The sequence below is a fragment of the Typopeltis vanoorti genome, chromosome 1 (genome assembly GCF_054136105.1).
Source record: "Typopeltis vanoorti isolate ZY-2024b chromosome 1, IOZ_Tvanoo_1.0, whole genome shotgun sequence".
In the NCBI taxonomy this organism is placed as follows: domain Eukaryota; kingdom Metazoa; phylum Arthropoda; class Arachnida; order Uropygi; family Thelyphonidae; genus Typopeltis; species Typopeltis vanoorti.
This window is the reverse complement of record NC_143549.1, coordinates 36,799,433-36,824,450: the sequence shown is the minus strand read 5'-3', so window position 1 is coordinate 36,824,450 and position 25,018 is coordinate 36,799,433. Positions and strand designations below refer to the sequence as shown.

Here is a 25,018-nt window from a genome sequence, read left to right as displayed (position 1 = left end):
TTCTCATGGATGCAAAGGGCATATTAAAATTGCAGTACTATTGATATTACATTGACATGTTATGGATATGACGTGCATAGTGAGTGATATGTTTAATCCACATGGATGTGATTGTGGTTACAGTTATATGTTCCATCACTTTTCATGTACAGTATTGATTTTATTACTAATAATTACAGAGGAGTCAAATAAATTTTCATTAATTATTATTATTTTTTTTTTTTTCAGTTATGGCCATGATACACACGTGCTATGGTGTTTTCTGGGAAAAAAAATATGATATTTATCTCCATATTATTTCAGTAATCTTGGCTGTTATTTGCTGTGGTTTAACTTGTATAGCAGACAATTCATTTGTGAGCAGTTATAAATACAAAGTGGTAAGCTGTAATATACCTTTCTCTTTCTTATATAATGCTTTATCATTTCTTAATGAATTTTTTATTTAATATATATTATTTAATATATTTTTATTTATTTATTTTATTTAATATATCATAGAAAATGCATGAGAGAGCATAAAATTTGTATGACATGATGCTGTGCAAGACATTTTATGCATGCCTATCTAGATGTTATCACCATCATCATCATTTTCCCGATATGTACTCTCAAGGGGTGTCAAGCTATTATGACAGCACTACATGATTAAATTTACATTATTATTATTATTCTCCTATCCACAAATTTCCTCCAAATTATTAGTATATTAGTTGTCAGCACTCCAATATTGTCATATCTAACATTTCATCGTATAAGGCACTTCTGACTGAATCAATCCATCTTGGCATCTGTTCTATTTAAGTGGCCATACCACCTTAAATTAGCTCTGCTGGCAGAGTCTTCAATGCTAACAATTTAATATCTTCATTTTTAATATGATTCTGCACATTGATGCCATCAGTTCACTCTCCTAATTTTTCTCTGAATCCTCATATCTGTGGTCTCTAGTCTGAAGTGCTTTATTTCTAACCTAACTCTCAGATCCATAACTTAAAAAATTGGTTTGAAGACTGTCTTTTATACTGTTAATTTGGTGCTTTGGCTAATTTCTCTCTTATTCCATATACATTTATTCAGCTGGTTACCCACCATACAGCTTTGCTTATTCTGTTGTCCATTTCAAATTTTATTTGCTATCTTCACTAAAAACTGTGCCTAAATAGCTGAATTATTTTACTTTCTTTATAGGATCCTCATTCAGAATGCAGTTAAACTTTTCTGTGTTACTGCCTATTTTCATAGTTTTGGTCTTTTTATTGCCAAATTTGTTATAGTTATTATTCAGTTTAGTTAGAGAATCCTGGACACTTGCACTAAATGTGTATAGGAGTACAACTTTTGCATAAAGCAAAGAACTAAGTTTCATATGTCTAATTCCAATTTTAATGCCTTTTTTCTTTCATAATGTGATCCATATCAGTGATGAATGAGAGTGCAGATAATGTGCATCCTTTTCTTACTCCTGATTTTTACATCCAACTACCTTCCTGTATTTCTTTCAATTCTAATTGCTGACTGATAATTTAAATAAGACTATGAGGGTGGTCTGAAAAGTTCTCGGCTTCAATCATAGATGGCAACACTATCAGCAAGATTTTTTTTTTTTCTAAGGTGGTACATCTGTCATAAGCATCCATGTGAAATTGCAAATCATTCTGTCAAGTTTGTCTTGTTTGTTTTTTACAGCTCTCTGAAGCAAAAATGTCTGTATCCCTTGAAATGGATAAAATTGAGTATTGTGTGGATATAAAATTCTTTGTAAAAGAAAGTTTAATGTGAAAAGAAATTCACTCGAAATTCATAAAAGTTTATGGGCACCCTTCTCCTTCATTTTTGACAATTAAGAAATGGGCTGCCAAGGTTAAACATGGCTATGCCTTGAAGATGATACACAAATAAATACAAAATTAATAACTGAAAAACTCATGTAAAAAGATTATTTAATAGTATAATTTTCACCTGCGTGTCACAGGTATCTTCAGTACATTTTAAGCTAAAATTAAACAATAACTGACAATTCAAAAATCGCTACCTAAGTAGCTAATGTAAGATAACTAAAAAGGTCAATAAATTTCCTAACTTAAAAAAAAAAAAATTATATATGCAATAAAAAGTTAGGAAAGATTAGCTGATTTATAAAGTATTATCTCCCATAAAGGGGATAGCCGTAAACCATCAGATCTGTTTAAGTTAGGAGAGTGAAGTAAAGTTTCACATGTTTTTTTATAAAGCCGTTCCATGAGGAACCCACTTTTGTGAAGGACTCTTGTCTTTTTCCAATGAACTCTGTGTCTAGTGATGATGGCATGTTCTGCAAGTCCAGACTGTTCAGGTTCAAGGTATTGAATACAAGACTGGTGTTCTTCTATCTTAATAGAGGCAGATCTTCCTGTTTGTCCAAAATAAGATAATCCACAAAAGCAAGAAATTTGGTAGATACTTGGATAATTAAGATGTGGAAACCTGTCCTTAGGAGAAGTGAGAAAGGTGGAGATTTTTCTGAACGGTCGAAAGGCAACAAAAATATTCAGTGGTTTTAAAACTTTTGTTATGTGTTCACTAATGCCTTGTACATAAGGGATAGGAATGTGCATTATCTCTTTTGTATTTGAAGAGGAAGACATTAAAACTGCTCAAAGCTCTTTTGATGAAGGAATTCTTATATCCATTAGATAGAAAGGAAGAAATAATATATTGCAGTTATTTCTGTAATAGATCGTCTGAAGAACAAAAGGAGTGGGCCTGATGAACCAGTATTTTAATAGTTCCTGCCTTTTGACTGGGATGGTGATAGATTCCGCATGGATATAATGGCCTGTATGTGTCTTCTTTCTATATACTGAGAAATGTAGGTTACCATCTGGTTGGCGAAGAATTAAAAGATCTAAAAAGGCTAACTGCTTATTTGATTCTACTTCTAGGGTAAACTGGATCCTTGGATGAAGTGCATTTAACTTAGAGAGAAACTGTTGAAGTTCATCAGAAGAGCCATTCCATACAGCAAAAATGTCATCGACATATCTGAACCAATGAGTAGATCTGGATGAAATGTTGTCAAAGATATGTTCAAAGTGTTCCATGAAAAAGTTGGCGATAGCAGGAGAAAGAAGATTGCCCATTGCTGTTCCTTCAATTTGTTGATACAACTTATTTTTAAAGGAAAAATAGCCAGAATGTGTTACAAAATCAAATATTTTTACAATGTCTGAAAGAAATTCCTATTGCAGTAATTCAATGCATTCAGATAAAGGAACATTTGTAAATAAAGAAACAACATCTAAACTGATCATGATATCCGAAATGTCCAAATGAAGATCTGAAATTTTATTTTTGAAATCCAAGGTATTTTTTATATAAGTATCAGTTCTTCTAGTTGAAGAAGTGAGTAAATTTGATAAAAATTTTGTAAGTGGGACAACCTATACACTCTACAACTGGCCTCAACGGAATGCTTGGTTTATGAACTTTCAGATGACCATACACTCTAGGTGGACAACCGAAGAAGGTTTTAAGTTTTTTGTTGCCTTTCGAAAAATCTCCACCTTTCTCACTTCTCCTAAGGACAGGCTTCCACATCTTAATTATCCAGGTGTCTACCAGATTTCTTGCTCTTGTGGATTATCTTATTTCGGACAAACAGGAAGATCTGCCTCTATTCAGCTAGAAGAACACCAGTCTTATATTCAATACCTTGAACATGAACAGTCTGGACTTGCAGAACATGCCATCATCACTAGACACAGAGTTCATTGGAAAAAGAGAAGAGTCCTTCACAAAAGTTGTTCCTCATGGAACGGCTTTATAAAGAAACATGTTTACTTCACTCTCCTAACTTAAACCGATCCGATGGTTTACGTCTATCACCTTTATGGGAGATAGTACCTTATAAATCAACTAATTTTTCCTAACTTTTTATTGCATACATAATTTTTTTTTTTTAAGTTAGGAAATTTATTGACCTTTTTAGTTATCTTACATTAGCTACTTAGGTGGCGCTTTTTGAAATTGTCAGTTATTGTTTATTTTTAGCTTACAATATACGGAAGATGCCTGTGACATGCAGGCGAAAAATATACTATTAAATAATCTTTTTATGTGAGTTTTTCGTTATTAATTTTGTATTTATATGTTTGCTCATGGTATTCCCTTATTAAAACTTAAGATGATCCACATGAAGGATGTCCAAAAAGTGTAACAACACCAGAAATCATTGATCAAGTGCATGATATGGTATTGGATGACTGACGAGTTAAAGTGCATGAAATTGCTGAGACTATAGGCATTTCAAAAGAACGTGTAGGATATATTTTGCATGAAGAATTGCATATGAGAAAGCTTTGTGCAAGATGGGTGTGGCGCTTGCTCACAGCAGATCAAAAACACACTTGCATGAAAATCTCTGAACAGTGCTTAGAGCATTTTAACACGAATAAAACTGATGTTGGCATCGATTTATTACTATGGATGAGACTTGGATTCACTATTACACACTAGAATCCAAACAGCAGTCAAAACAGTGGACAGAAGCTGGTTGTTCAGCTCCAAAGAAGACAAAGTCAGTTCCATCAGCAGGAAAGGTCATGGCATCAGTGTTTTTGGATACTAAAAGCGTTTTGTTTATTAATTATCTTGAAAAGGGTAAAACAATAACTAGAAAATATTATTCCAATCCTTTAACCAGACTAGATGAAAAAATTCGTGAAAAAAAACTTGGTTTGCAGAAGAAAAAAATTTATCTTTCAGCAGCTACCATACTGCGATCTATTGAGACATCAGAACAATGCACCTACATATAAAGCTGTTTTGGCAATGGGAAAATCAAGGGCTCTGCACTATGAATTGTTGGAACATCCACTTTATTCCCAAGATTTGGCTCCCTCTGTTTTCTATCTCTTCCCTAAACTAATACTCTTCTTCTGGTCAGCATTTTTCTTTGAATCAAGAGGTGATGCAGCTGTAGAGGGGTATTTTGCAGATCTTACTGAGAACCACTACAGAGACAGGATAATGGCGCTGGAGCATTGCTGGAATAAATGTATTAGTCTTAAGGGAGATTATGTTGAAAAATAAAAATAATTTTTTTCATTGTTAGGCCGAGAACTTTTCAGATCACCCTTGTAAGTATTGCTCTGTATGATGTTCCATTTATCCTATGTAATTGTAGTGTTTTGAAAAGCTTTTCTCTGGGCATCTTGTTGTATGCTCCCTCCTGATCGTGGCATCCTCCATCCGGCTTGAGCCCGTTGTTCCTCTAAGTTTCTCTTCCACAATTCTTCTCAACTTTTTTTCAAGTATGCTTGCATAAAATCTTAACCTGGAACACTTAGTAGAGAAATTCACCTGTAATTCTGACATTCCTTTATTCCCTTTTTTATAGATTGGAATATGAGTGTTCTACTTCGGTCATCTCCAGCCTTCTGACCAGGCTCTCTGAATTAATCATTATAGCCACTGCAAAACTTTAAACCTCCATGCTTTAGCATTTCTGAATTCGTAAAGAAAGGCAAAGATGTTGTTCATTAGCCATAATAAAGCTTAATGGTATAACTAACATCAAGAGGAAAAACTACATTTATTAAATTCGCTAATATTTTGCTGGTTTTCTACCCAGCATCATCAGAGCACAGTGATAACTGTGGTACACAGCACTAAATCAAGTAATTAGAATCAATTGAAATTGTAACTGATGCCTAATGTCCTTATGTAGCACCCTCTATAGGTCATACAACTACAGAGTTAATTCAGAGAAGTCCTGCTGTAAGATCTTAAAATGATAGCCATCCAGATCTTTGGTAAATTAATGAAACCATACATGTTGAGGTTGGAAGAGGTTATGCTTAGAATTAGCATTAGTTGTGAAAAATCTGAACAAAAATCTAACATCAAGAGGAAAAACTACATTTATTAAATTCGCTAATAAGTCCCAAAGATCTGGGAGACTATCATTTTAAGACCTAATAGCCAGGCTTCTCTGTTTTAACTGTGTAGTCATCCAGGTGGATACCTGCTAATGTAGCATATAATGAGAAAGAATTTCCATGTGGTTCTCCGCATTCCTTAAAAGGCTATATGGAGGTCTTATCTCAATTCTCCTTAAGTTATTCTATTATCTACCACTGTTGTCATTGTAAGTTTCATTTAATAATCTTACTCATGCATAGTATTATGTTCTCCAGTCTGATAAATACAGTTATTCCTGATCATATCATCTCTAATCATAGGATTTATTTTTGGAACCAGCCAGAGATACTCCATATAAGTCATTTTAATCTTGTCTTCAAAAAAATTTTCAAAGCCTCCTTGAGACTGTAAATGTTTAGTACGTTGTATCTTATAGTTTATGATATTGTTTATGACAATACTTTTTTTTTTCTCTATGTGTGTGTTTCTCCTCTTACTTCGTAATTTTCGTGGTTGCTTGAGCTTGCACAAAATGCCAGTATGCTCCAATCTCTAACTCGCATATAATACTATTATTTGACTTTTTTCCTTTCATAATCTACTTAGCCCCCCCCCCCATTTTCAAGGCTGCAAAGTATAGTAGTCTCACATGTGCTGGTATGTGGTATGATAGGAGACGAGTAGTGTGATAGGAGAGAATGACGAGCGAAGTATGAATGAGAAAATAAGAGTCGGAAGCATGGAAGGCTTGAATGGCTGTGAAGTTTTGCCCAATCAAAACCATCTCCGTTTTTAATCAAAATGGAGATGGTTTTGATTGGGTAAATGAATGACGAGTAGGAGTGACTAACTTGCAGAGAGAGAGAGATAGATGAACTGAATGAGGAGGTGGAATGTCTTGTGAACGAGATGAGAAGTATGAAAGATGAGATTAGGAGAATGGAAGAGATGTATGCAAGTCGAATCAGAGTAGGAGTGAGAGAAAGTTTTGGGAATGATAGAAGAGGAGAGAATAGAAGTAGTAGGAGAGAGGGAATGAGAGAGAGGTTTGGGAATGATAGAAGAGGAGAGAATGGAAACAGTAGAAGAGAGAGAATGAGAAAAAGAGTTATGGGAATGAAAGAAGAAGAGAGAATGGAAACAGTAGGAGAGAGGGAATGAGAAGAATGCGAGGGAGCACTGGAACCAGGGATAGAGTGATGTCAGGAAGGCCGGTAAGTAGGGGAACACAGAGAGAAAGTGTTAGAGGAGAGGGAGTGGAGGATGCATGGGAGCAATAGAGGAACAGGGTGGAAAGAGGTGTAATGTATGGTGTCTCAATGAATCTGTGGTGTGCAAGATAGGATGCATGAGGAGTGTTTGCCTGGAGGAACGATAGAATGTGTGGCTATGGCAATTAAGAGGGGGTGAAAGGGTGGATGAGATGATTATGATGGTAGGAACAAATGACTTGAGAGGTAATGTAAATTGTGCAGTGAGAGATATGAGATTCTTGCTAGAGATAGTATGAAAGAAGATGCAGAGAGGAAAGATAGTGTGCATGTTGCCCAGGTATGATAGTGACAAGCTGAGCAGAAGAGCAGTAATATTGAATAACATAATAGCTAGAATGTGTCAGAAGAGAGGATTGGAATATGTGGATGCTTGGACGACATTTGAGGACAGAGAGGAATTGTATGTGAGACACCTCTTGCATTTGAATGAGGAAGGATGTAGGCATCTGGAGAGATTGCTGTTCTGAATGATTCAGTGTGTCAATGCAGGGAAACTAGAATGCCCAAGGTAGATGAACAGAGGTGGTGTTTTGTGGGAAAGGGTACTTGAGATATTTAGTGGGGTGTTGTTACAAACCAAGGAGCACAGAGTTTGGGGACCAGGAGATGTTTAGACACTTGAGCTTGGCAAGTGCAAGAAGAATGATTGTTATGGGAGATTTTAACTACAGCAGTATAAATTAGGGAGAGGAAGATGCATGTAGCATTAAGGGAATGGAATTTCTAGAATTCATGAGGGACAAATGTCTTAGTTAACATATAATAGAGGGAACAAGAGGTCAAGAGTTTTGGATTTGGTCAGAGAATTGATAATAACAGAGATGACATCTCTCCCACCAATTGGAGAGAGTGGCCATGTGGTTTTGACTTGGAAGATGAATAGACATGCAGGAGTATCAAAGAGATGGGAACATATATGAAATTAGGTGATTATAATAGTCTTAGACATCAACTTGGGGAAGTTTTCATGGAGGGAGGAATTGGAAGGCCGGGATATCATTAGTGCTTGGGAAATTGTGAAGGAATATTTGTTAGCAGCAGTAGTAAGCTGTATTCCACAAGTGAAGAAGAGGACACAATTTGGTGTAAAGTGGATGACAAATAATATTAAACAGGAGCTGCATATGAAAAAGTGGCTATGGAAGAGATATAAGGAGACAAGTGAAGAGCAGATGCATGAAGAATATAAGACACAGGCCAGGAGAGTGGCTAGCATGGTTCGGAAGGCAAAACTGGAATATGAGAAGAGATTGGCCCTAAGATCCAAAGAAAATCCAAGGGAATTTTTTAGCTATGTGGCCAGTAGGAGGAGAAATGACATTGTGGAATAAAAATGGGAATGGAGTGACTGATGCAGAGGACATAGTGGAATTGTTCAATGAACACTTTATTGGTGTATTTCATCCTGGAGGAGTAAATTTTAATACTAAGAGGGAGAGGTGCAGGAGGAGAGCGTGTTCCAAATACTGAGTACTCTGGATGTCAGTAAAGCTGTGCGACTGGATGGTGTTTTACCACGAATTTTGAGAGAATGTGCTAGGGAACTGACAGCTCCTTTGACCTGGCTTTTCAATGAAAGTCTGGCTACGGGAATGGTGCCCAGGGAATGTAAGGAAGGTAAGATAGTGCCATTGCATAAGGGCGGCAGCAGATTGGAAGTGTCCAATTATAGGCCAGTTTGTTTGTCATCAGTAGTTGTTAAGATCTTGGAGAAATTAGTTAGGGACAGCATACAATATTGAGCAGATGAGGGTAATGTTATCTGTGAGAGTCAACATTGATTTGTGAGGGGGGGGGCACTCTTGTTTTAGTAATATGCTAGCCTTTTATAATAAAGTTACAAGAGCAGTAGATGAGGGAAAAGCATATATTGCCATTTTCTTGGATTTAGCATGGTCATTTAACAGGGTGCCACATGATAAACTGATATTTAAGTTGCAGCACATGGGTTTGGATGTCAGATTGGTCAACTGGATTCAGGATTAGCTGTCTGATAGGTATTAGAGAGTTGTGTATGTGGGGCAGTTTCAAGGAGGCAGAGGGTTACAAGTGGGGTCCCACAGGGCTCATTACTGACCTATATTGTTTATCCTTTATATCAATGATATTGTTAGTGGATTGCAGGGGATATTTAGTTGTTTGCAGATGACTACCACATCTGCACTATTACTAATAGTGCAGATGTGGTAGTCCTGCAAGAGGATTTGAATAAGCTAGACAGATGGGAAAATGAATGGGGGCATCAGTTTAAAGCAGCAAAATGTAAGGTTCTTGAGGTTTGGGACACACTAATGGGATGCTGCATACTCTATGGGAGGAGCTATACTGGAGGAAGTAGGGGGAGACAAGAGATCTGAGGTTGATGATTGATAGAAACCTGAAATTCAAGGGACATATTGCAAAGGTGGTGAAGATATCACAGATGATTGCTGCAATAATGAGAAAGACGCTGACCTGCGGAAATAAGAGTTATCATTCCATTGTATAAGACCCTGATCAGACCACACTTAGACTGTTGTTCTCAGATTTGGTCCCCAGGATTTGAAGGGGATAAATTAACTTTGGAAAGGTAACAAAGACAGTTTCAGTACTGTACAATGTTAGTTATGAGGATTGGCTGAGTGAATGTGGACTGCAGAGTTTGGTGTATAGAAAAAGGAGAGGTGATATGATTGATACTTTTAAACTGTTGAGAAGTGGTTACAGTGTTGACACTGGGGAGTTCTTTGGCTTAGTTGAACAGTGGGAAGGAGTGATGACCAGGGGCCATCCCTGGAAGTTACTGAAGAAAACTGTGATCAAGAGGGTGAGGAGCGATTTCTTTGCATGGAGGATGGTTGAACCGTGGAATGCATTCCCTGATAGAGTGGTGAGAGTGAGAACCATCAATGAGTTTAAGAAGTGGTATGATAGACTTTGTGTTTCCTTACCGCCCACGATAAGTCTTGGTAGACTTGTGTAATAACTTGTAAAATAATTTTGAAAACCCGGGTTTTCAAAATTATTCATCCCGCCTTGCATCAAACGCTCCCTTCCCCTTTTAACATCATCATCATCATCAAATTCCTGCCATGTACCCTCAAGGGGTGTACAGGATATGACAGTACTACATGAAAAAATTACATCATTCCTAACTTCCTATCTACAATTTTCCTCCAAATCAGTCTGTTACTTGTCAAGACTCCAACATTATCAGATCTTATATTTCTAACGTCTAAGGCACTTTGTACCGTATCAATCCACCGATATATTGGTCTTCCTCTGGGTCGTTTTCCTGCCAACCTGGCAGAGAACACTTGTTTTGCTAATCTTTCCTCTCCCATTCTATTTAAGTGACCATACCATCTGAGATTAGCTCTGCTAACGCATTCCTGGATGCTGACAATGTCAAGTTCTTTCCTAATATCCTCATTTTTAATATGATATTGCCATTGATGCCATCTGTTCACGCCTCTAATCTTTCTCAGGACTCTCATATCTGCGGTCTCTAGTCTTTGGTCAAATGTTTTACTTCTGACCCAGCTCTCAGATCCATAAGTTAAAATTGGTTTGAACACAGTCTTGTATACAGCTAATTTAGTGTTCCGACTAATTTCTCTCTTATTCCATATGAATTTATTCAATTGACTTCCCACGATACCAGCTTTGCTGATTCTGTTGTCTATTTCTATATTTAGTTTACCATCTTCAGTAAAAATTGTGCCTAAGTAGCTGAAATGTTTTACTTGTTCCACAGGTTCTCCATTCACAACACAGTTGACATTTTCAATGATTCTGCCTATTTTCATTATCTTTGTCTTTTTATTGCTGACCTTCATACCATATCTATTACAACAGCTATTCAATTTAGTCAGAGAATCTTGCAGACTTGTAGCAGATTTATTTAGAAGTATAACATCATCCGCATAAAGCAAAGAGCTGACATTAACATCTCCAATTTTGATATCAGGTTTAATACCACATTCCTTCATAATGTGATCCATATAGATAATGAATAACAGAGGGGATAATGTACATCCTTGTCTCACACCAGATTTAACATTAAACCATCTTCCTGTACTTCCTTCAATTCTAACTGCTGACTCACAACTCAAATAAAGACTAAGTATTGCTTGATATAATGCCCCATTGACACCATATAACTGCAGCGTATTGAATAGCTTCTCTCTTGGCACCTTGTCATATGCCTTTTTCAAATCAACAAAACTTAAATACAGATCTTTGTTATATTCCCATGCTTTCTCGACTATTTGTCGTAAAGTGAAGATCTGATCCTGACAGCCTCTATTTGGCCTGAATCCAGCTTGTTCTTCACCAAGCTTTTCTTCCACAATTCTTCTCAACCGTTTCTCAAGTATACTTGCATAGATCTTGCCAGGAACACTCAGTAGGGAAATACCTCTGTAATTCTCACATTCAGTTTTATTTCCCTTTTTATATATGGGTACTATGAGAGCTCTACTCCAATCATCGGGAATTCGTCCCTCTGTCCAGGCTTTCTGAACTATGCAGTGCACCCACTGTAAGACTCTTATACCACCATACTTCAGCATTTCTGGTCGAATATCATCTACTCCTGCTGCCTTTCCACATTTCAAGCCTTTGATGGCTTTTTCTACTTCAAGTATGGATATGTATTCCTGACTGCATGCCTGGTCAGTGTTTTTTATCACTGTGCTGTCATCACTGCTTGTTTCATTTAGCAGTTTTTCAAAGTAATTACCCCATACTTCAAGGATATCTTTTTCTCCTGTTTTCATTTCACCTTTATCATCTCTAATTCCTTTTACAGCACTCTTTCCTCGATTCCTAAGCTTCTTCAACAACCTCCAGAATATTTTGCCACCTTCTTGATATTTATTTTCTATATTCTTGCCAAAGTCCTCCCATGACTTTTGTTTAGCTAGTTTTACACACTGTTTAGCTATCTTACATTTGTCTCTGTATTCTGTAAGAATAAAAGCTGACTTATTTGCCAGGAACTTTTGATATGCTTTCTTCTTTTCCTTCACTGCCTCTTTAACTTCCTGTGTCCACCAGGGAGTTCTGATTTTTTTATCTTTGCACACAACCTCACCACATGCCTCTCTGGCAGAATCAATCAATGTTTCCTTCAGAGTTTGCCACTGATTCTCCAAGGTTTGATTCCTCATAACAGCAGAAATATGGAGAATGAAGTCATCCTAGCATCTAAACAAGGTATGTACAAAATTTTCTTCCTCAATTATTCTGGCATAATTTCCTTTAAAATACACTTATAATACCCTAAAAATTTCCTTGAGTAAAAAAGCCAATGTATTTAAAATAAAGAACACTCCTAAACAAAAACAGGCTATAATAGCCGTAAAAGTAATAGTTTCAAGAGAAGTAACATGGGAATTTTCCCAAAAATAATACCTAAATAATAATATGAATTAGGGTCTGGTTAGTCCCGAGGGGTGGAAAGAGGGGAATATAGTTCCACTGCATAAAGGCGATTCCAAGACTGCTGTTGCAAATTACCGACCGATCAGTATATCAGGAGTCGTTGTCAAGGTCTTGGAGAAAGTAGTCAAGAGGAAAATACAGGAATGGATAGATGAAAATTGGATACTGTATGGTTTTGTGAAGGGTAGATCATGCCTCAGTAACTTGCTACGTTTTAGAACACAGTGACGGACGGCCGAACTGGATAAGGGTATACAGTGATACTGCTGGACCTTGCTAAGGCGTTTGACAGGATACCACATGGAATTCTAATCAGCAAACTGCAGCATATGGGGATGGATATAGGGTTGGTGAGATGGATAGGAGGGTGGTTGATGGAGAGATATCAGAAAGTGGTTTATTTAGGAGTGGAGTCCAAAAGACGGCCTGTGACTAGTGGTGTGCCACAGGGTTCTGTTCTTGGACCACTACTATTTAATTTGTTCATTAATGATATAGGAAAGGATTTGGGAGGAACTGTTCATTTGTTTGCTCATGATGCAAAGTTGGGTAGAGCAATAGTGAATGCACATGATGTCAAAATTTTGCAGGATGATTTGGATAGTTTGGAGGACTGGGTTAAGGAGAATGGATGTCAATTCAATGTGCCTAAATGTAAGGTTATGCATTTTGGGGGTGAAAAGATTAGCATCAGTATACCACATTGGTGGAACTGTACTCCATGAGATTGACGAGGCCAGGGATTTGGGAATGTTGGTGGATAGGGAGTTGAAGTTTAGGTGACACATTGCAAAAGTGGCTAAAACAGCTCATCAAATCACTTGGTTACTGAAGAATACTTTGACGAGCAGAGACAAGCAAGTTATTGCTTGACTCTGCTCGTCAAAGATAGGACCTTGATAAGACCCCATCTTGATTACTGTGCCCAGATTTCGGTGCCAGGGTTTCTTCTTGATGGGGAGGAGGTGGAGAGGATCCAGAGGCGAGTGACCAAGATGATAACAGGTCTATGGAATGAACCTTTTGAGAATAGGTTGAAGATTTGTGGGTTGCAGAAATTGGTTGATAGGCAGAAAAGGGGTGATATGATTGAGACATTCAAATTACTGAAGGGTTTCTATAAGATTAATTCAGAGGATATTTTTGAGAGCAGGACTGGTAGTGGGAGGACTAGGGGCCATCCATGGAAACTGAGCAAGAGTGTGGTTAGCAATGGTTTTTACTTGGAGAGTGGTGAATGAGTGGAATAAGCTGCCAGTGGGTGTCATGACTGTGAATGAGTTCAAATCAAAGTATGATAGATACTGTGTGAAAGTTGAATAGTTGTTCTTGACATGATGTTAGGGCCTCCATCGATGAGTCTAAGAACTCCTTGGAGTTGCCCGTAATAATAATAATGAATTTCATAAATAGGTACCTCCATATAAACCATACACTTCATACAAAAGACCAGAAAGACCAGACCATATTTCAAGACACTGACATCTAAAGTTTAAAACAGGCCAGTAAACTGAATTATGACAAATGGAACTGCATAATAATGTAGCATTACACCTTACCTTGATTCCACTTGAATATATATCTATATCTCCAACTTTTCACTTCAGTGCGGTAAAAGATTTTTTACATCTGCATATATTCCAGGTATTAGTTTTGTAAAATTATACAACCTGTCTTGTGAACTAAAATAAATAAATAAATAAATAAACCTTCAGACATATTTAAATATATATTAACAAATCACAAATTTTCTTTTTCATTTAAGGATAAAATTGTATTTGTTCTTTCAGATTATTATAAGTATAGCTGCTGTTTTAAGCATTCTGAGCACAGTTGCAGCAATTCGAGCTACTACTGTTCCTGATTGGGATGAATTTTGGATCATAGGAGTCTCTGATCCACTTATTGGTATTGTTTGTATTATTTATAACTTATTACTAATAATCCTATATACTCGTATACTTTGTGTGCATATCATGTTGATACATTTAGGAAGCAGTAAAGTAATTAAATTACTGTAATTACATAAAGTAACTTAAAAATCAAACTAGTATGAACAGGGGCAGTATATAAAGTATATAGATAGATGCAAAATAAGACCCAGTGCATACAAAATACTAAAACACATGAATGCAGATATAAAAGAAACTGCAAATATACATTTTGAAATAGATGTAAAAAATTCTTGGATTACTTTACAGATCTTTGGATGGATAATACTGGCATCAAAAATAATTACACCAGAAACTTACAAAATACCTTAAATGATATGATAACAATGAAAGAATTAAAGGACAACTCAAATAAAATAAAAAATGACAAATCAGCAGGAGAAGATGGGTTAAACTCCGAACTATATAAATTTGCTGGAAAAAAATTTCATCAAAGATTACTAAAATTTTTAAATAAAATATATACAAATGGACAAATACCAATAGAATGGAATACAAGCATAATAATACCTATATTTAAAAAAAAGGGATAAAACAAAACCTACTAACTACAGAGGTATTAGATTATTGAATACATGCTACAAAATATATAGCAGAATACTTAATGAAAAACTAAAAATATACAGTGAAAAAATATTAAAACGTCAAAATGGATTTAGAAAAGGACACTCTACAATGTTTGCAGCTTTCTGTTTAAAACTACTTATAGAAAAAAGAAGATAATTTAATTTGGAAACTCATCTTTTGTTTATAAATTACGAAAATTACATAGCTTCCCTGATTGCCCTGCCTATTTTTCCAGCATGCAAACTACTGATCATCTCCTGCCAGATCCTTCCTGAAGTATTAGTGTATAGATTGAATAATAATATCCCAAGGACTGAACCCTGGGGTACACGACTTGTCACCTTAAATCGGGCAGATTCACCCTATATACCATTTTTTTGATATCTGTCCATTAACCATCCACTTATCCAAGTCGAGAGTTTTAGATTCCAAACCCATATCCTTCAGTTTATGCAGCAGACTTTCATATGGTATTCTATCAGATGCCTTAGCAAAATTCAACAGTATCATAGTATCTGTTCCCTTTATCTAACTTGGCTGTAATTAACATTGTGAAATATGAACAAATTGCTAAAACATGATCTCCATTTAGTAAACCCATGCTGTTCCTTGCAGAGTATTTTCTGTCTACCCATTTCTGTATGCTTACCAACTTCTCTAAAATCTTTATCACCACACCAGAACTACTAGTAGGTTGGTAGTCAGGCATATCGGTTTTTGCACCACACTTGTACAATGGAACAATCATACATTCTTTCCATTTCCATTGTTTGTATTACTCAAGTTATACAAATATGTCAAAAGCCTAGCCATTTCAGCTGAACTTGTCTTTAGCATACATGCTAATATTCCCTCTGTCCCCATTGATGAATTCTTATCCAGGTTATGCAAGAGCTCTTCAATCTCATTCTCATGCACCTCTATTTTCATCTAATGTAGTAATATTTTTTTTTTTTTTTTGAAAGTTTATTTTTCACTTGGTTAGACTATAATAAATTTAGTTTAATCCTTTATCCAAGTGTGAGCAAACAAAGTTTGCACCTGAAAGTATCTTCAGGACTGGGGTAAGGTGGTACAACACTGGGAAACTCGTTGCCAAGGTGGAGCAAACTAACATCACTCCTATCTCAGTATCTCCCACAATGCAAAACGCTCCTTGCAGATATGTATAATGTTATGCATTAAGGGAAGGTCCACTACCCAGACTAGTTTCGACCTTTATTGAGGTCTCTTCAGTGGGAGCCAGGTCCAAGTGGAGATACTAGGCAGAAGCATTAGCAAGGTCATCTCTACCTATAGGAGTTGCCAAACGGTGTGCCACCTTTTTATTAAATTACTCTGGATTTAGAGAAAGATGTTGAAAGTTTATTTTTCACTTAGTTAGACTATAATAAATTTAGTTTAATCCTTTATCCAAGTCTGCCTATAGGAGTTGCCAAATGGTGTGTCACCTTTTTAGTAAAATTATTTATAAAAATATAGGTAGAGATGACCTTGCTAATGCTTCTGCCTAGTTTCTTCACTTGGGCCTGGCTCCCACTGAAGAGACCTCAATAAAGGCTGAAACTAGTCTGGGTAGTGGACCTTCCCTTAATGCATAACATTATACATATCCGCAAGGAGATGTGTTTTGCATTATGGGCGATACTGAGATAGGAGTGATGTTAACTTGCTCCACCTTTGCAATGAGTTGCCTGGTGTTGTACTACCTTACCCCAGTCCTGAAGATACTTTCAGGTGCAAACTTTGTTTGTCACACTTGGATAAAGGATTAAACTAAATTTATTATAATGTAGTAATAGTAGTTCTGTGCACCATGTTACACACACCCGGTTGATATATCTTAGCAAAGGGAGCACTCATTAATTGAACAGTCTCATTACTTCTGATACCAGAGTGCCATCTGCATTCAACAAAGTTGTTCTTCCACATTCCTTCTTTCCTTTACTTGTGGTATAGCGATAAAATTCTTTTGGATTGCCTTTAGCCTGCACAGCCAATTTTCATACTCCAATTTAGCTTTCCATATCATACTCATTACTTTTTTAGCCTGCACTTTATATATTTTATAACTCCTCTTATTCTTAGGAAATTGCTTCCACATGATCTTATGAATTTCTTGCTTAATAGAGTTGCACATCCAGCTCATTCCTACCCTATTTTATTCTTTGAACTCTAGGGATACATTCAGATACTGCTTCTTTTAAAAGATTTCCATGCATTGCTGATATCTTTCCCTTTCAGCAACTGATACATGGTATCAAAGATAGTATTCTCCTAATCTTTAAAGGTACCTGTGGCATAACTATAAAACAACAAAATTACATGATAACCACAATAATAAATGTTAGTTAAAGTACAAGTATTTTGTACCAAAAATAACAGTATACATCAGTGTGTGTGTGTGTGTGTGTAAACAAGCAAATCAAAGAACAGGAAAACAGGAATCTAAAATGTCTAGTCTGGCACAGCATAATATTCATGCTGAACACAGTATCCTGTGGGATGAATCTTGTCTTCTCCATAAAAGCAGTTTTGAATATGAATGACTTTTTGAAGAAAGTTGTGAAGTCCGTTTTGTCAGAATGATGGTCTTTCTCTTTCCAAAAAGTTATTACGGTAATTTGGCTATGCATTTCATCATCTCCTGCAACTGAACCACCAAGTCTGTAGCAACTCTCCACCATATATTTCATCCTGTTAGCCTCTACTTCACATTACATGGCCTCAAACACATATCATGTATCTAAAGGTTGGCAGTGAGATTTTAGCGAATAAAACTCAGCTACAGTTCTTAGTGAATAAAAAGTAGCAAATAAAAGATCCCACTTTGTTTTTTATTTATTTATTTATTTACATCATTCAAAGATAAGGTTGGTTTTATTTAGAACTTTTGTTGCTTTTCTAAAATTCCCTATAGCCAAGCTACTATATCTCATGTCCAAGGAATTTGAGAAAAGCAACAAAAGTTCTAAATAAAACCAACCTTATTATCTTTAAATGATGTAAATAAATAAATAAATAAGAAAGTGGCATCTTTTATTTGCTACTTTTTATTTTAAAGAAGTTGGGAGAATAGGAGTTAAGAAACAGCATTCTGTTTTCTGGTGGGAGTTAGAGCCACTGGGTTAAAGTGCATCCTATCATTGGCTCTCATCATAAAATAGATAAGAGTGATGCCTCCTCAGTAGTTAAGAATCACACTGCAATGACTCTTTATTATTTTGAATTCTTGCAAAAAAACAATAGTATCATTTTTCTCCTTGGCTTCGTGGATGCGTCATAAGTCACCATTATTCAACTGATTTTGACTAATTGTCCCTGATATTGTTTAAGCTTCCCTGAAAGAAAAGCTTAAACAGCATTCAAGCTAAATTGAAGACATTCTAGAGTAGAGGGAGTTGCTTCCTTTGTTGATCTGTTTAAGTTATGTATTTGGTTGATTGCCACCAGATTTATAACATAAATATTATTATTATTATTATTATTATTATTGTTCCGGGAAACTCCAAGGAGTCGACAGACTCATCGTGGAAGGTCCTAACATCATGTCTGGAACAACTATTCAACAGTCACACAGTAACTATCATATCTTGCCTTGAACTTATTCACGGTTGTAGCACCCACAAACAGACTCTGGAAGCTTATTCCACTCATTCACCACTCTCCAAGTAAAAAATTTGACTCTAACACCCTTGTCAACCGCGCTCTTGTCCAGCTTCCATTCATGGCCCCTAGTCCTCCCACCACCAGTCATATTTTCAAAAATATCTTCTGGATCAGTCTTATAAAAACCCTTCAGTAATTTGAATGTCTCAATCATATCACCCCTCCTTCGCCTATCGTCCAATTTTTGCAACCCACAAATCCTCAACCTATTCTCTTAAGGTTCATTCCACAGACCTGCTATCATCTTGGTCACTCGTCTCTGGACCCTCTCCACTTCCTCCCCATCACGAAGAAACCCTGGTGCCAATAACTGGGCATAGAAGTCCAGATGGGGTCTTATCAAGGCTCGATACAGAGGAACAACAACTTGTTTGTCTCTGCATGTTAAAGTATTTTTCATAAGCCAAGTGATTTGGTGAGCTGTTTTAGTCACTTTTGCAATGTGCCCCCTAAACTTCATCTCCCTATCCACCAGCACTCTCAAATCCCTGGCCTCATCAATCTCCTGGAGTACGGTTCCACCAATGCGATATACTGCTGCTAATCTTTTCACGCCAAAGTGCATAACCTTACACTTTGCCACATTAAACTGACATCCATTTTTTCTAGCCCAGTCCTCCAAATCATCCTGTAAAATTTTGACATCCTGTGCACTCGCAATTGCTCTACCCAACTTTGCATCATCAGCAAACAAGTGAACACTTCCTCTCAAATCCTTTCCAATATCATTGATGAACAATTTGAAAAGCAGTGGTCCAAGAACAGAGCCCTGTGGCACTCCACTAGTCACAAGACGTCTTTTTGACTCCACTCCTGAATAAACCACTCTCTGGTATCTCTCCTTCAACCACCCTCCTATCCATCTTACCAACCCTATATCTATCCCCATCTGCTCCAGTTTACTGATTAGGGTTCCATGTGGTATCCTGTCAAAGGCCTTGGCAAGGTCCAGTAGTATCACTGTAAACCCATTTCCCCTATCCAGTTCAGCCGTCACTGTGTTATAAAGCATGAGCAAGTTACTGAGGCATGATCTACCCTTCACAAAACCATGTTGTCCCCCATACAATATTCCATTTTCATCTATCCAATCCTGTATTCTTTTCTTGACTAATTTCTCTAAGACCTTGAAAATGATTCCTGATATGCTAATCGGTCGTTAATTTACAACAGTAGTCTTGGAACCTCCTTTATGCAGTGGAACTATTTTCCCCTCCTTCCACCCGCTCGGGACTAACCCAGACCCGAGACTCAAATTAAACAAAATGGTTAAGGGTACTGACAATTTTTTAGCTGCTTCTCGTACTACACGAGCTGGTATACCATCAAATCCCACAGATGTATTGACATTGAGGTTATGCAATAGACTACTCACCTCCACTTCATTCACCACAATTCCCGTATAATCTACTGGTTTATTCGTTTCTGCAATGTCACCACCTGGATGATATATTCTTGCAAAGTGCTCACTCAGTAACTCAACTATATCAACTGATTCAGTTACCTTCCTACCATCAGCATTCTTTAAAATCATTCTGCCATGTACATTTTTCCTTTTACTTGCTATATATCTAAAAAACTGTTTAGGATTCTCTTTAGCCTGCATGGCCAATGTTCTTTCGTAATCTTTTTTTGCTTTTCTTACCACACTCGTCACCCTTCTGGCCTGTGTTGTTAACAATGTTAACAATGGTTTCTAATATCCTCATTTCTGATGTGATATTGCCATTGATGCCATCTATTCATGTCCCTAATCTTTCTTGGGACTCTCATATCTGTAGTCTCTAGTCTTTAGTTAAGCATTTTATTTCTAAAAACAGTAAATGAACATAACAGAGTCACAACACGGTCATAAAAAGAGAATTTTAGATTTAGCAGTCTCTGATGTGAAATATCATATCTGACATGTGCATCTACTTGAGGAGACAAGCAAAGATTTTGAACATTGTTCATAAATTATTTTAACAATGTTACAACACCAAACTAAACTAAATTATAAAAAAGATGTTTATTAACTGACATATTTCTGGATTTCAAGCCAGCATCTTCAGAGCACATTACATGTTACAGTCAACACATGACAATGAGTAAATTAAACAATTCAAATTGTAATGAACAATTTGAATTGTTTAATTCAAATTGTTCATCAAATTTCCTCTGCTGTACAACAATTTGCTGTTGTACAGCAGAGGAAAAAGATGAGTTCTGGAACGTGTTAGATGAAGAAATGAGGGAATTGGAAGAAAATGAGATGGTGTTTGTCGGAGGAGACTTGAACGGGCACATAGGAAGGCAGAATAGAGACTGTGAAAGGGTGCATGGTGGCCACGGAGTGGGAATGATGAACCAGGAAGGAGAGAGGGTTGTGGACTTTGCAGTAGCGTTTGATCTGGCAATTGTGAACTCGTTTTTCTTCAAGAGGGAAGAACATTTGATAACATTTAGAAGTGGTAACAACAGCTCACAAATTGACTACATTTTGGCTAGAAGAAAACATCTTAAGGTTGTGACAAATTGTAAAGTAATTCCAACAGATCAAGTAGCACAACAACACCGACTGCTGTGCGCAGACTTTAAAATAAGATCGAAGATAAGAACTTATGGTTGCCATGGGATTAAGACAATTAAGTGGTTTCGCTTAAAAAAGGAGAGTGTGAGGAATCGTTTTAGGGAGAGAGTGTTAGAGAGGATTTCGGATGGACTGGTAAGTGTACAAGATTGGTGGAAACATAATTCAAAAGTAATCCTGAGCTGTGCAATCGAGGTGCTTGGTGAGACATCTGGAAAGATTAGAGAGCAGAAGGAGGGTTGGTGGTGGAATAATGATGTACAAGTGGCAGTGACAGCTAAGAGGAAGGCAAAGCAGAAGTGGGATGAGTCAAGAGTGGAAGAGGACAGAGAGGTGTACAAAGAGAGAAAGCAAGAAGCCAAGAGAGTTGTGGCACAGGCGAAGGCCATGACATATCAAGATCTGTATGATCAATTAGAAACAAAGGAAGGACAGAGAAAAATTTACCAACTAGCGAAATGTAGAAATAAAGCAGCTAAGGACATCTTACATGTGAGGCAGATCAAGATGCTGAAGGAAGAGTATTATGGAGGGATGTGGACATAAGAAACAGATGGAAAATATGCTTTGAGGGACTTTTGAATGAGGAGAATGCAAGGACTCACAGAGCAGATGGGCAGCCTTCTGAGGGGATGGTGCAGAACATCAGTAGAATGGAAGTGATGGAGGCCATGAAGAGGATGAGGAATGGAAAAGTGGTGAGCCCCGACAGAATTCCAGTGGAGCCATGGAAGGCACTGGGGGAAGAGGGAATTGACCTGCTGTGGGACTTGTTCATGAAAGTTTGCCAACAGGAAAATATACCCGAGGAATGGAGGGAGAGTACTCTTGTTCCCATCTACAAGGGTAAAGGGGATGCACAAGACTGTAAAAATTACAGTGGAATAAAGTTGATGTCCCACACAATGAAGATCCTAGAAAGGGTTCTTGATGGTAGATTGAGGGAGGAGGTGGAGATTACAAAGGAACAATTTGGCTTCATGCCTGGTAGATCAACAACAGATGCTATCTTTGGTTACGACAGATGATGAAAAAATATCGAGAGAAACAAAAGAAGCTACATCTGGTATTTATTGATCTGGAGAAAGCATACGATAGAGTGCCAAGGCAAGAAGTCTGGAGGTGTCTGAGGGAGAAGAAGGTGCCGGAGAAATATGTCAGGTTGGTGCGGGAAATGTACAGAAATGTGAAGACAAGTGTTCGGACCTGTTTGGGACAGACAGAAAGTTTTCAAGTAACAGTTGGCTTGCATCAAGGGTCAGCATTAAGTCCGTTTCTGTTTAATATTGTGATGGAGGTGGTAACAGAGGAGGTGAGAGAAGATGCACCTTGGACAATGTTGTATGCAGATGACATCTTGCTGTGTGTAGATTCAAGAGAAGAAGCAGAAACTAAACTGGAAAGATGGAGAAAAGTACTGTAAGAGAGAGGTATGAGACTGAGCAGAAGTAAGACAGAGTATATGTGTTGCGCAGTGGGCGGTGGCCAGGAGACAGATCTGGAGCTGGAAGGAAATGTCATCAGGAAGGTGAGAGGCTTTAGATACTTAGGTTCAACAGTGGAAGAAGATGGAGAAGAGCTGAGAAGGAAGTGGGATGCAGGATACAAGCAGGTTGGAGGAACTGGAGGGACATGGCTGGAGTGTTATGCGATAAGAGGGTGCCGATCAATCTGAAAGGCAAGATTTATAGGACATTAGTGAGTCCAGCTATGACATATGCTATAGAAACTGTGGCCCTGAGGAAAAATAACATCAGCAGGAAGGAAGTAGCAGAGATGAGAATGCTTAGGTGGATGTGTGGTTTGATCAGAAAGGATCATCTGAGAAATGACTATGTCAGGGGAACAGTGAACGTTACGAACTTAGGAGCGAAAATACAGTCAGTCACATGGAACTTCATACACTCCAGGTGATGGATTTTTTCCTTAGGAGAGTGGATTAGAGTTGCTAATTTAATATGTGGATTGAATGTGGTGCAGAAGTTATTTTATTAGTACTTTGGCTATCTTTTCAATTCCAATTCTCTATGTGCTTTATAGAAGTTGTTACATGTCAGAAACATTATTTTTAGAGTCAGCTATGAAACATTCGAAACATTCTCCCAACCTGAACAAGTATGGTTGCATTAATTTGCCAAAAATTTGGGAGGCTGTTATCTTAAGAAAAACTCCTACATAACTGTAATACTTCTTTTTTTAAACAACAAATTACACGATAACTACAGTAATTTACTTTAATGAAAATACAGATATTTCGTAATGAAATAACAGTAGATCATCAATGTGTAGAAACAAACATATGAAAGAACAGGAATACAAGGTAGATAGATCACTTGTTTACCAATTAAAAACAGTTGTCACACGCTAGAAATTAATATTAATTGATAATAGTAAAACTATTTTTGATATTTACATGAAATGGGGGAGAGAGAGAAACCATCATTCTGATTCAGGTTAGGCTGATATAAAAGGGCTTCACAAAGATGTTCATATTTAAAACTACTTCTATGCAGAACACAAGCTTCATCCCACTGAATACTGTGTTTATTGTCAGTACTATGCTGTGCTAGACCAGACTTTCTCACTTATTCGATGTAATATTGATGTTTGTTAATTCTCTTTTCTACAGAACAGCTTGTTTATCCCAAGTATGTCTGATTACATTCACAGGGAATCTAGTAAACAACATCTAAAAATAGAGGTGACAGTTTGTCTTTTGTAAATGCTATCAGATAAGAAATTTTGTTGATAGGAAAATATGTAGGAATAAGGTGATATTTCTTCAGAATTCTATTTCAAATTCTATAATGGACAACATGGATTTGCTAAAGGGAGGTCATGTTTTAGTAGTCTACTTAATTATTGCAATAAAGTGACTGCTTCCTTGGACAGAGGAGAAGGATACACAGTAATATACTTGGATTTCGCAAAGGCTTTTGATAGAGTACCTTATGATAAGTTGACAGTCAAACTAGAGCAGATGGGGTTGGATATTAGATTAGTGCATTGGATTGGAGACTGGGGATGTATGGGGGTGCGATATCCAGGAAAAGGAAAGTCACTAGTGGAGTGCCTCAGGGGTCTGTTTTAGGGCCATTACTGTTTAACATGTATATTAATGATATTGGTGAAGATTTGGATGGAGATATTCAGTTGTTTGCAGATGATGCAAAGTTGGAAAACCATAAAGAGTAGTGAAGTTGTGGTTACATGTGGTTAATTAAATGGTTACAAACCTCATCAAATCCAGCAGATAATTCACTTAGAAATCTTATATTCTAACACCTAAGGATTCTTCAGACTGCAGAGTTCCAGTCCCTTATATTTCTTATTTCTTCAAATTTTATTATTATTATTATTACCCCAAGACCTCATGGAGTCAAAGACTCATCTGGGAAGTCCTTTTATCACACACACATCTCATCATACTGTGTCTTAAACACGCTCAAACTCCTTGCAGACACCACGCTCTCAGGTAAGGCATTCCAATCATTCACAACTCTGCACGAAAAAACCTGCCTGTCACTCCCCTACTCATACTCTCTTTATACAGTTTCCAGGGATGACCTCCGGTTCTCCTCTGATCTCCCACTATTCTCTGTAGAACTTCTCACCATTGATCCTATAACAACCCCTTACCAATTTGTAGGTCTCTA

General features: G+C 37.1%; 1 protein-coding gene across 1 annotated transcript in view; it reads left to right on the top strand.

Moving 5' to 3' along the window:
* The window catches only part of LOC150109893 (uncharacterized), a 102,013-nt gene that overhangs the window by 11,098 nt on the left and 65,897 nt on the right, over positions 1 to 25,018 (top strand). The window contains exons 3-4 of the mRNA XM_090397265.1: positions 229 to 380; positions 14,396 to 14,513. Coding sequence (XP_090253391.1) covers positions 229 to 380; positions 14,396 to 14,513 — 270 coding nt within the window. The remainder of the gene's footprint in view (positions 1 to 228; positions 381 to 14,395; positions 14,514 to 25,018) is intronic.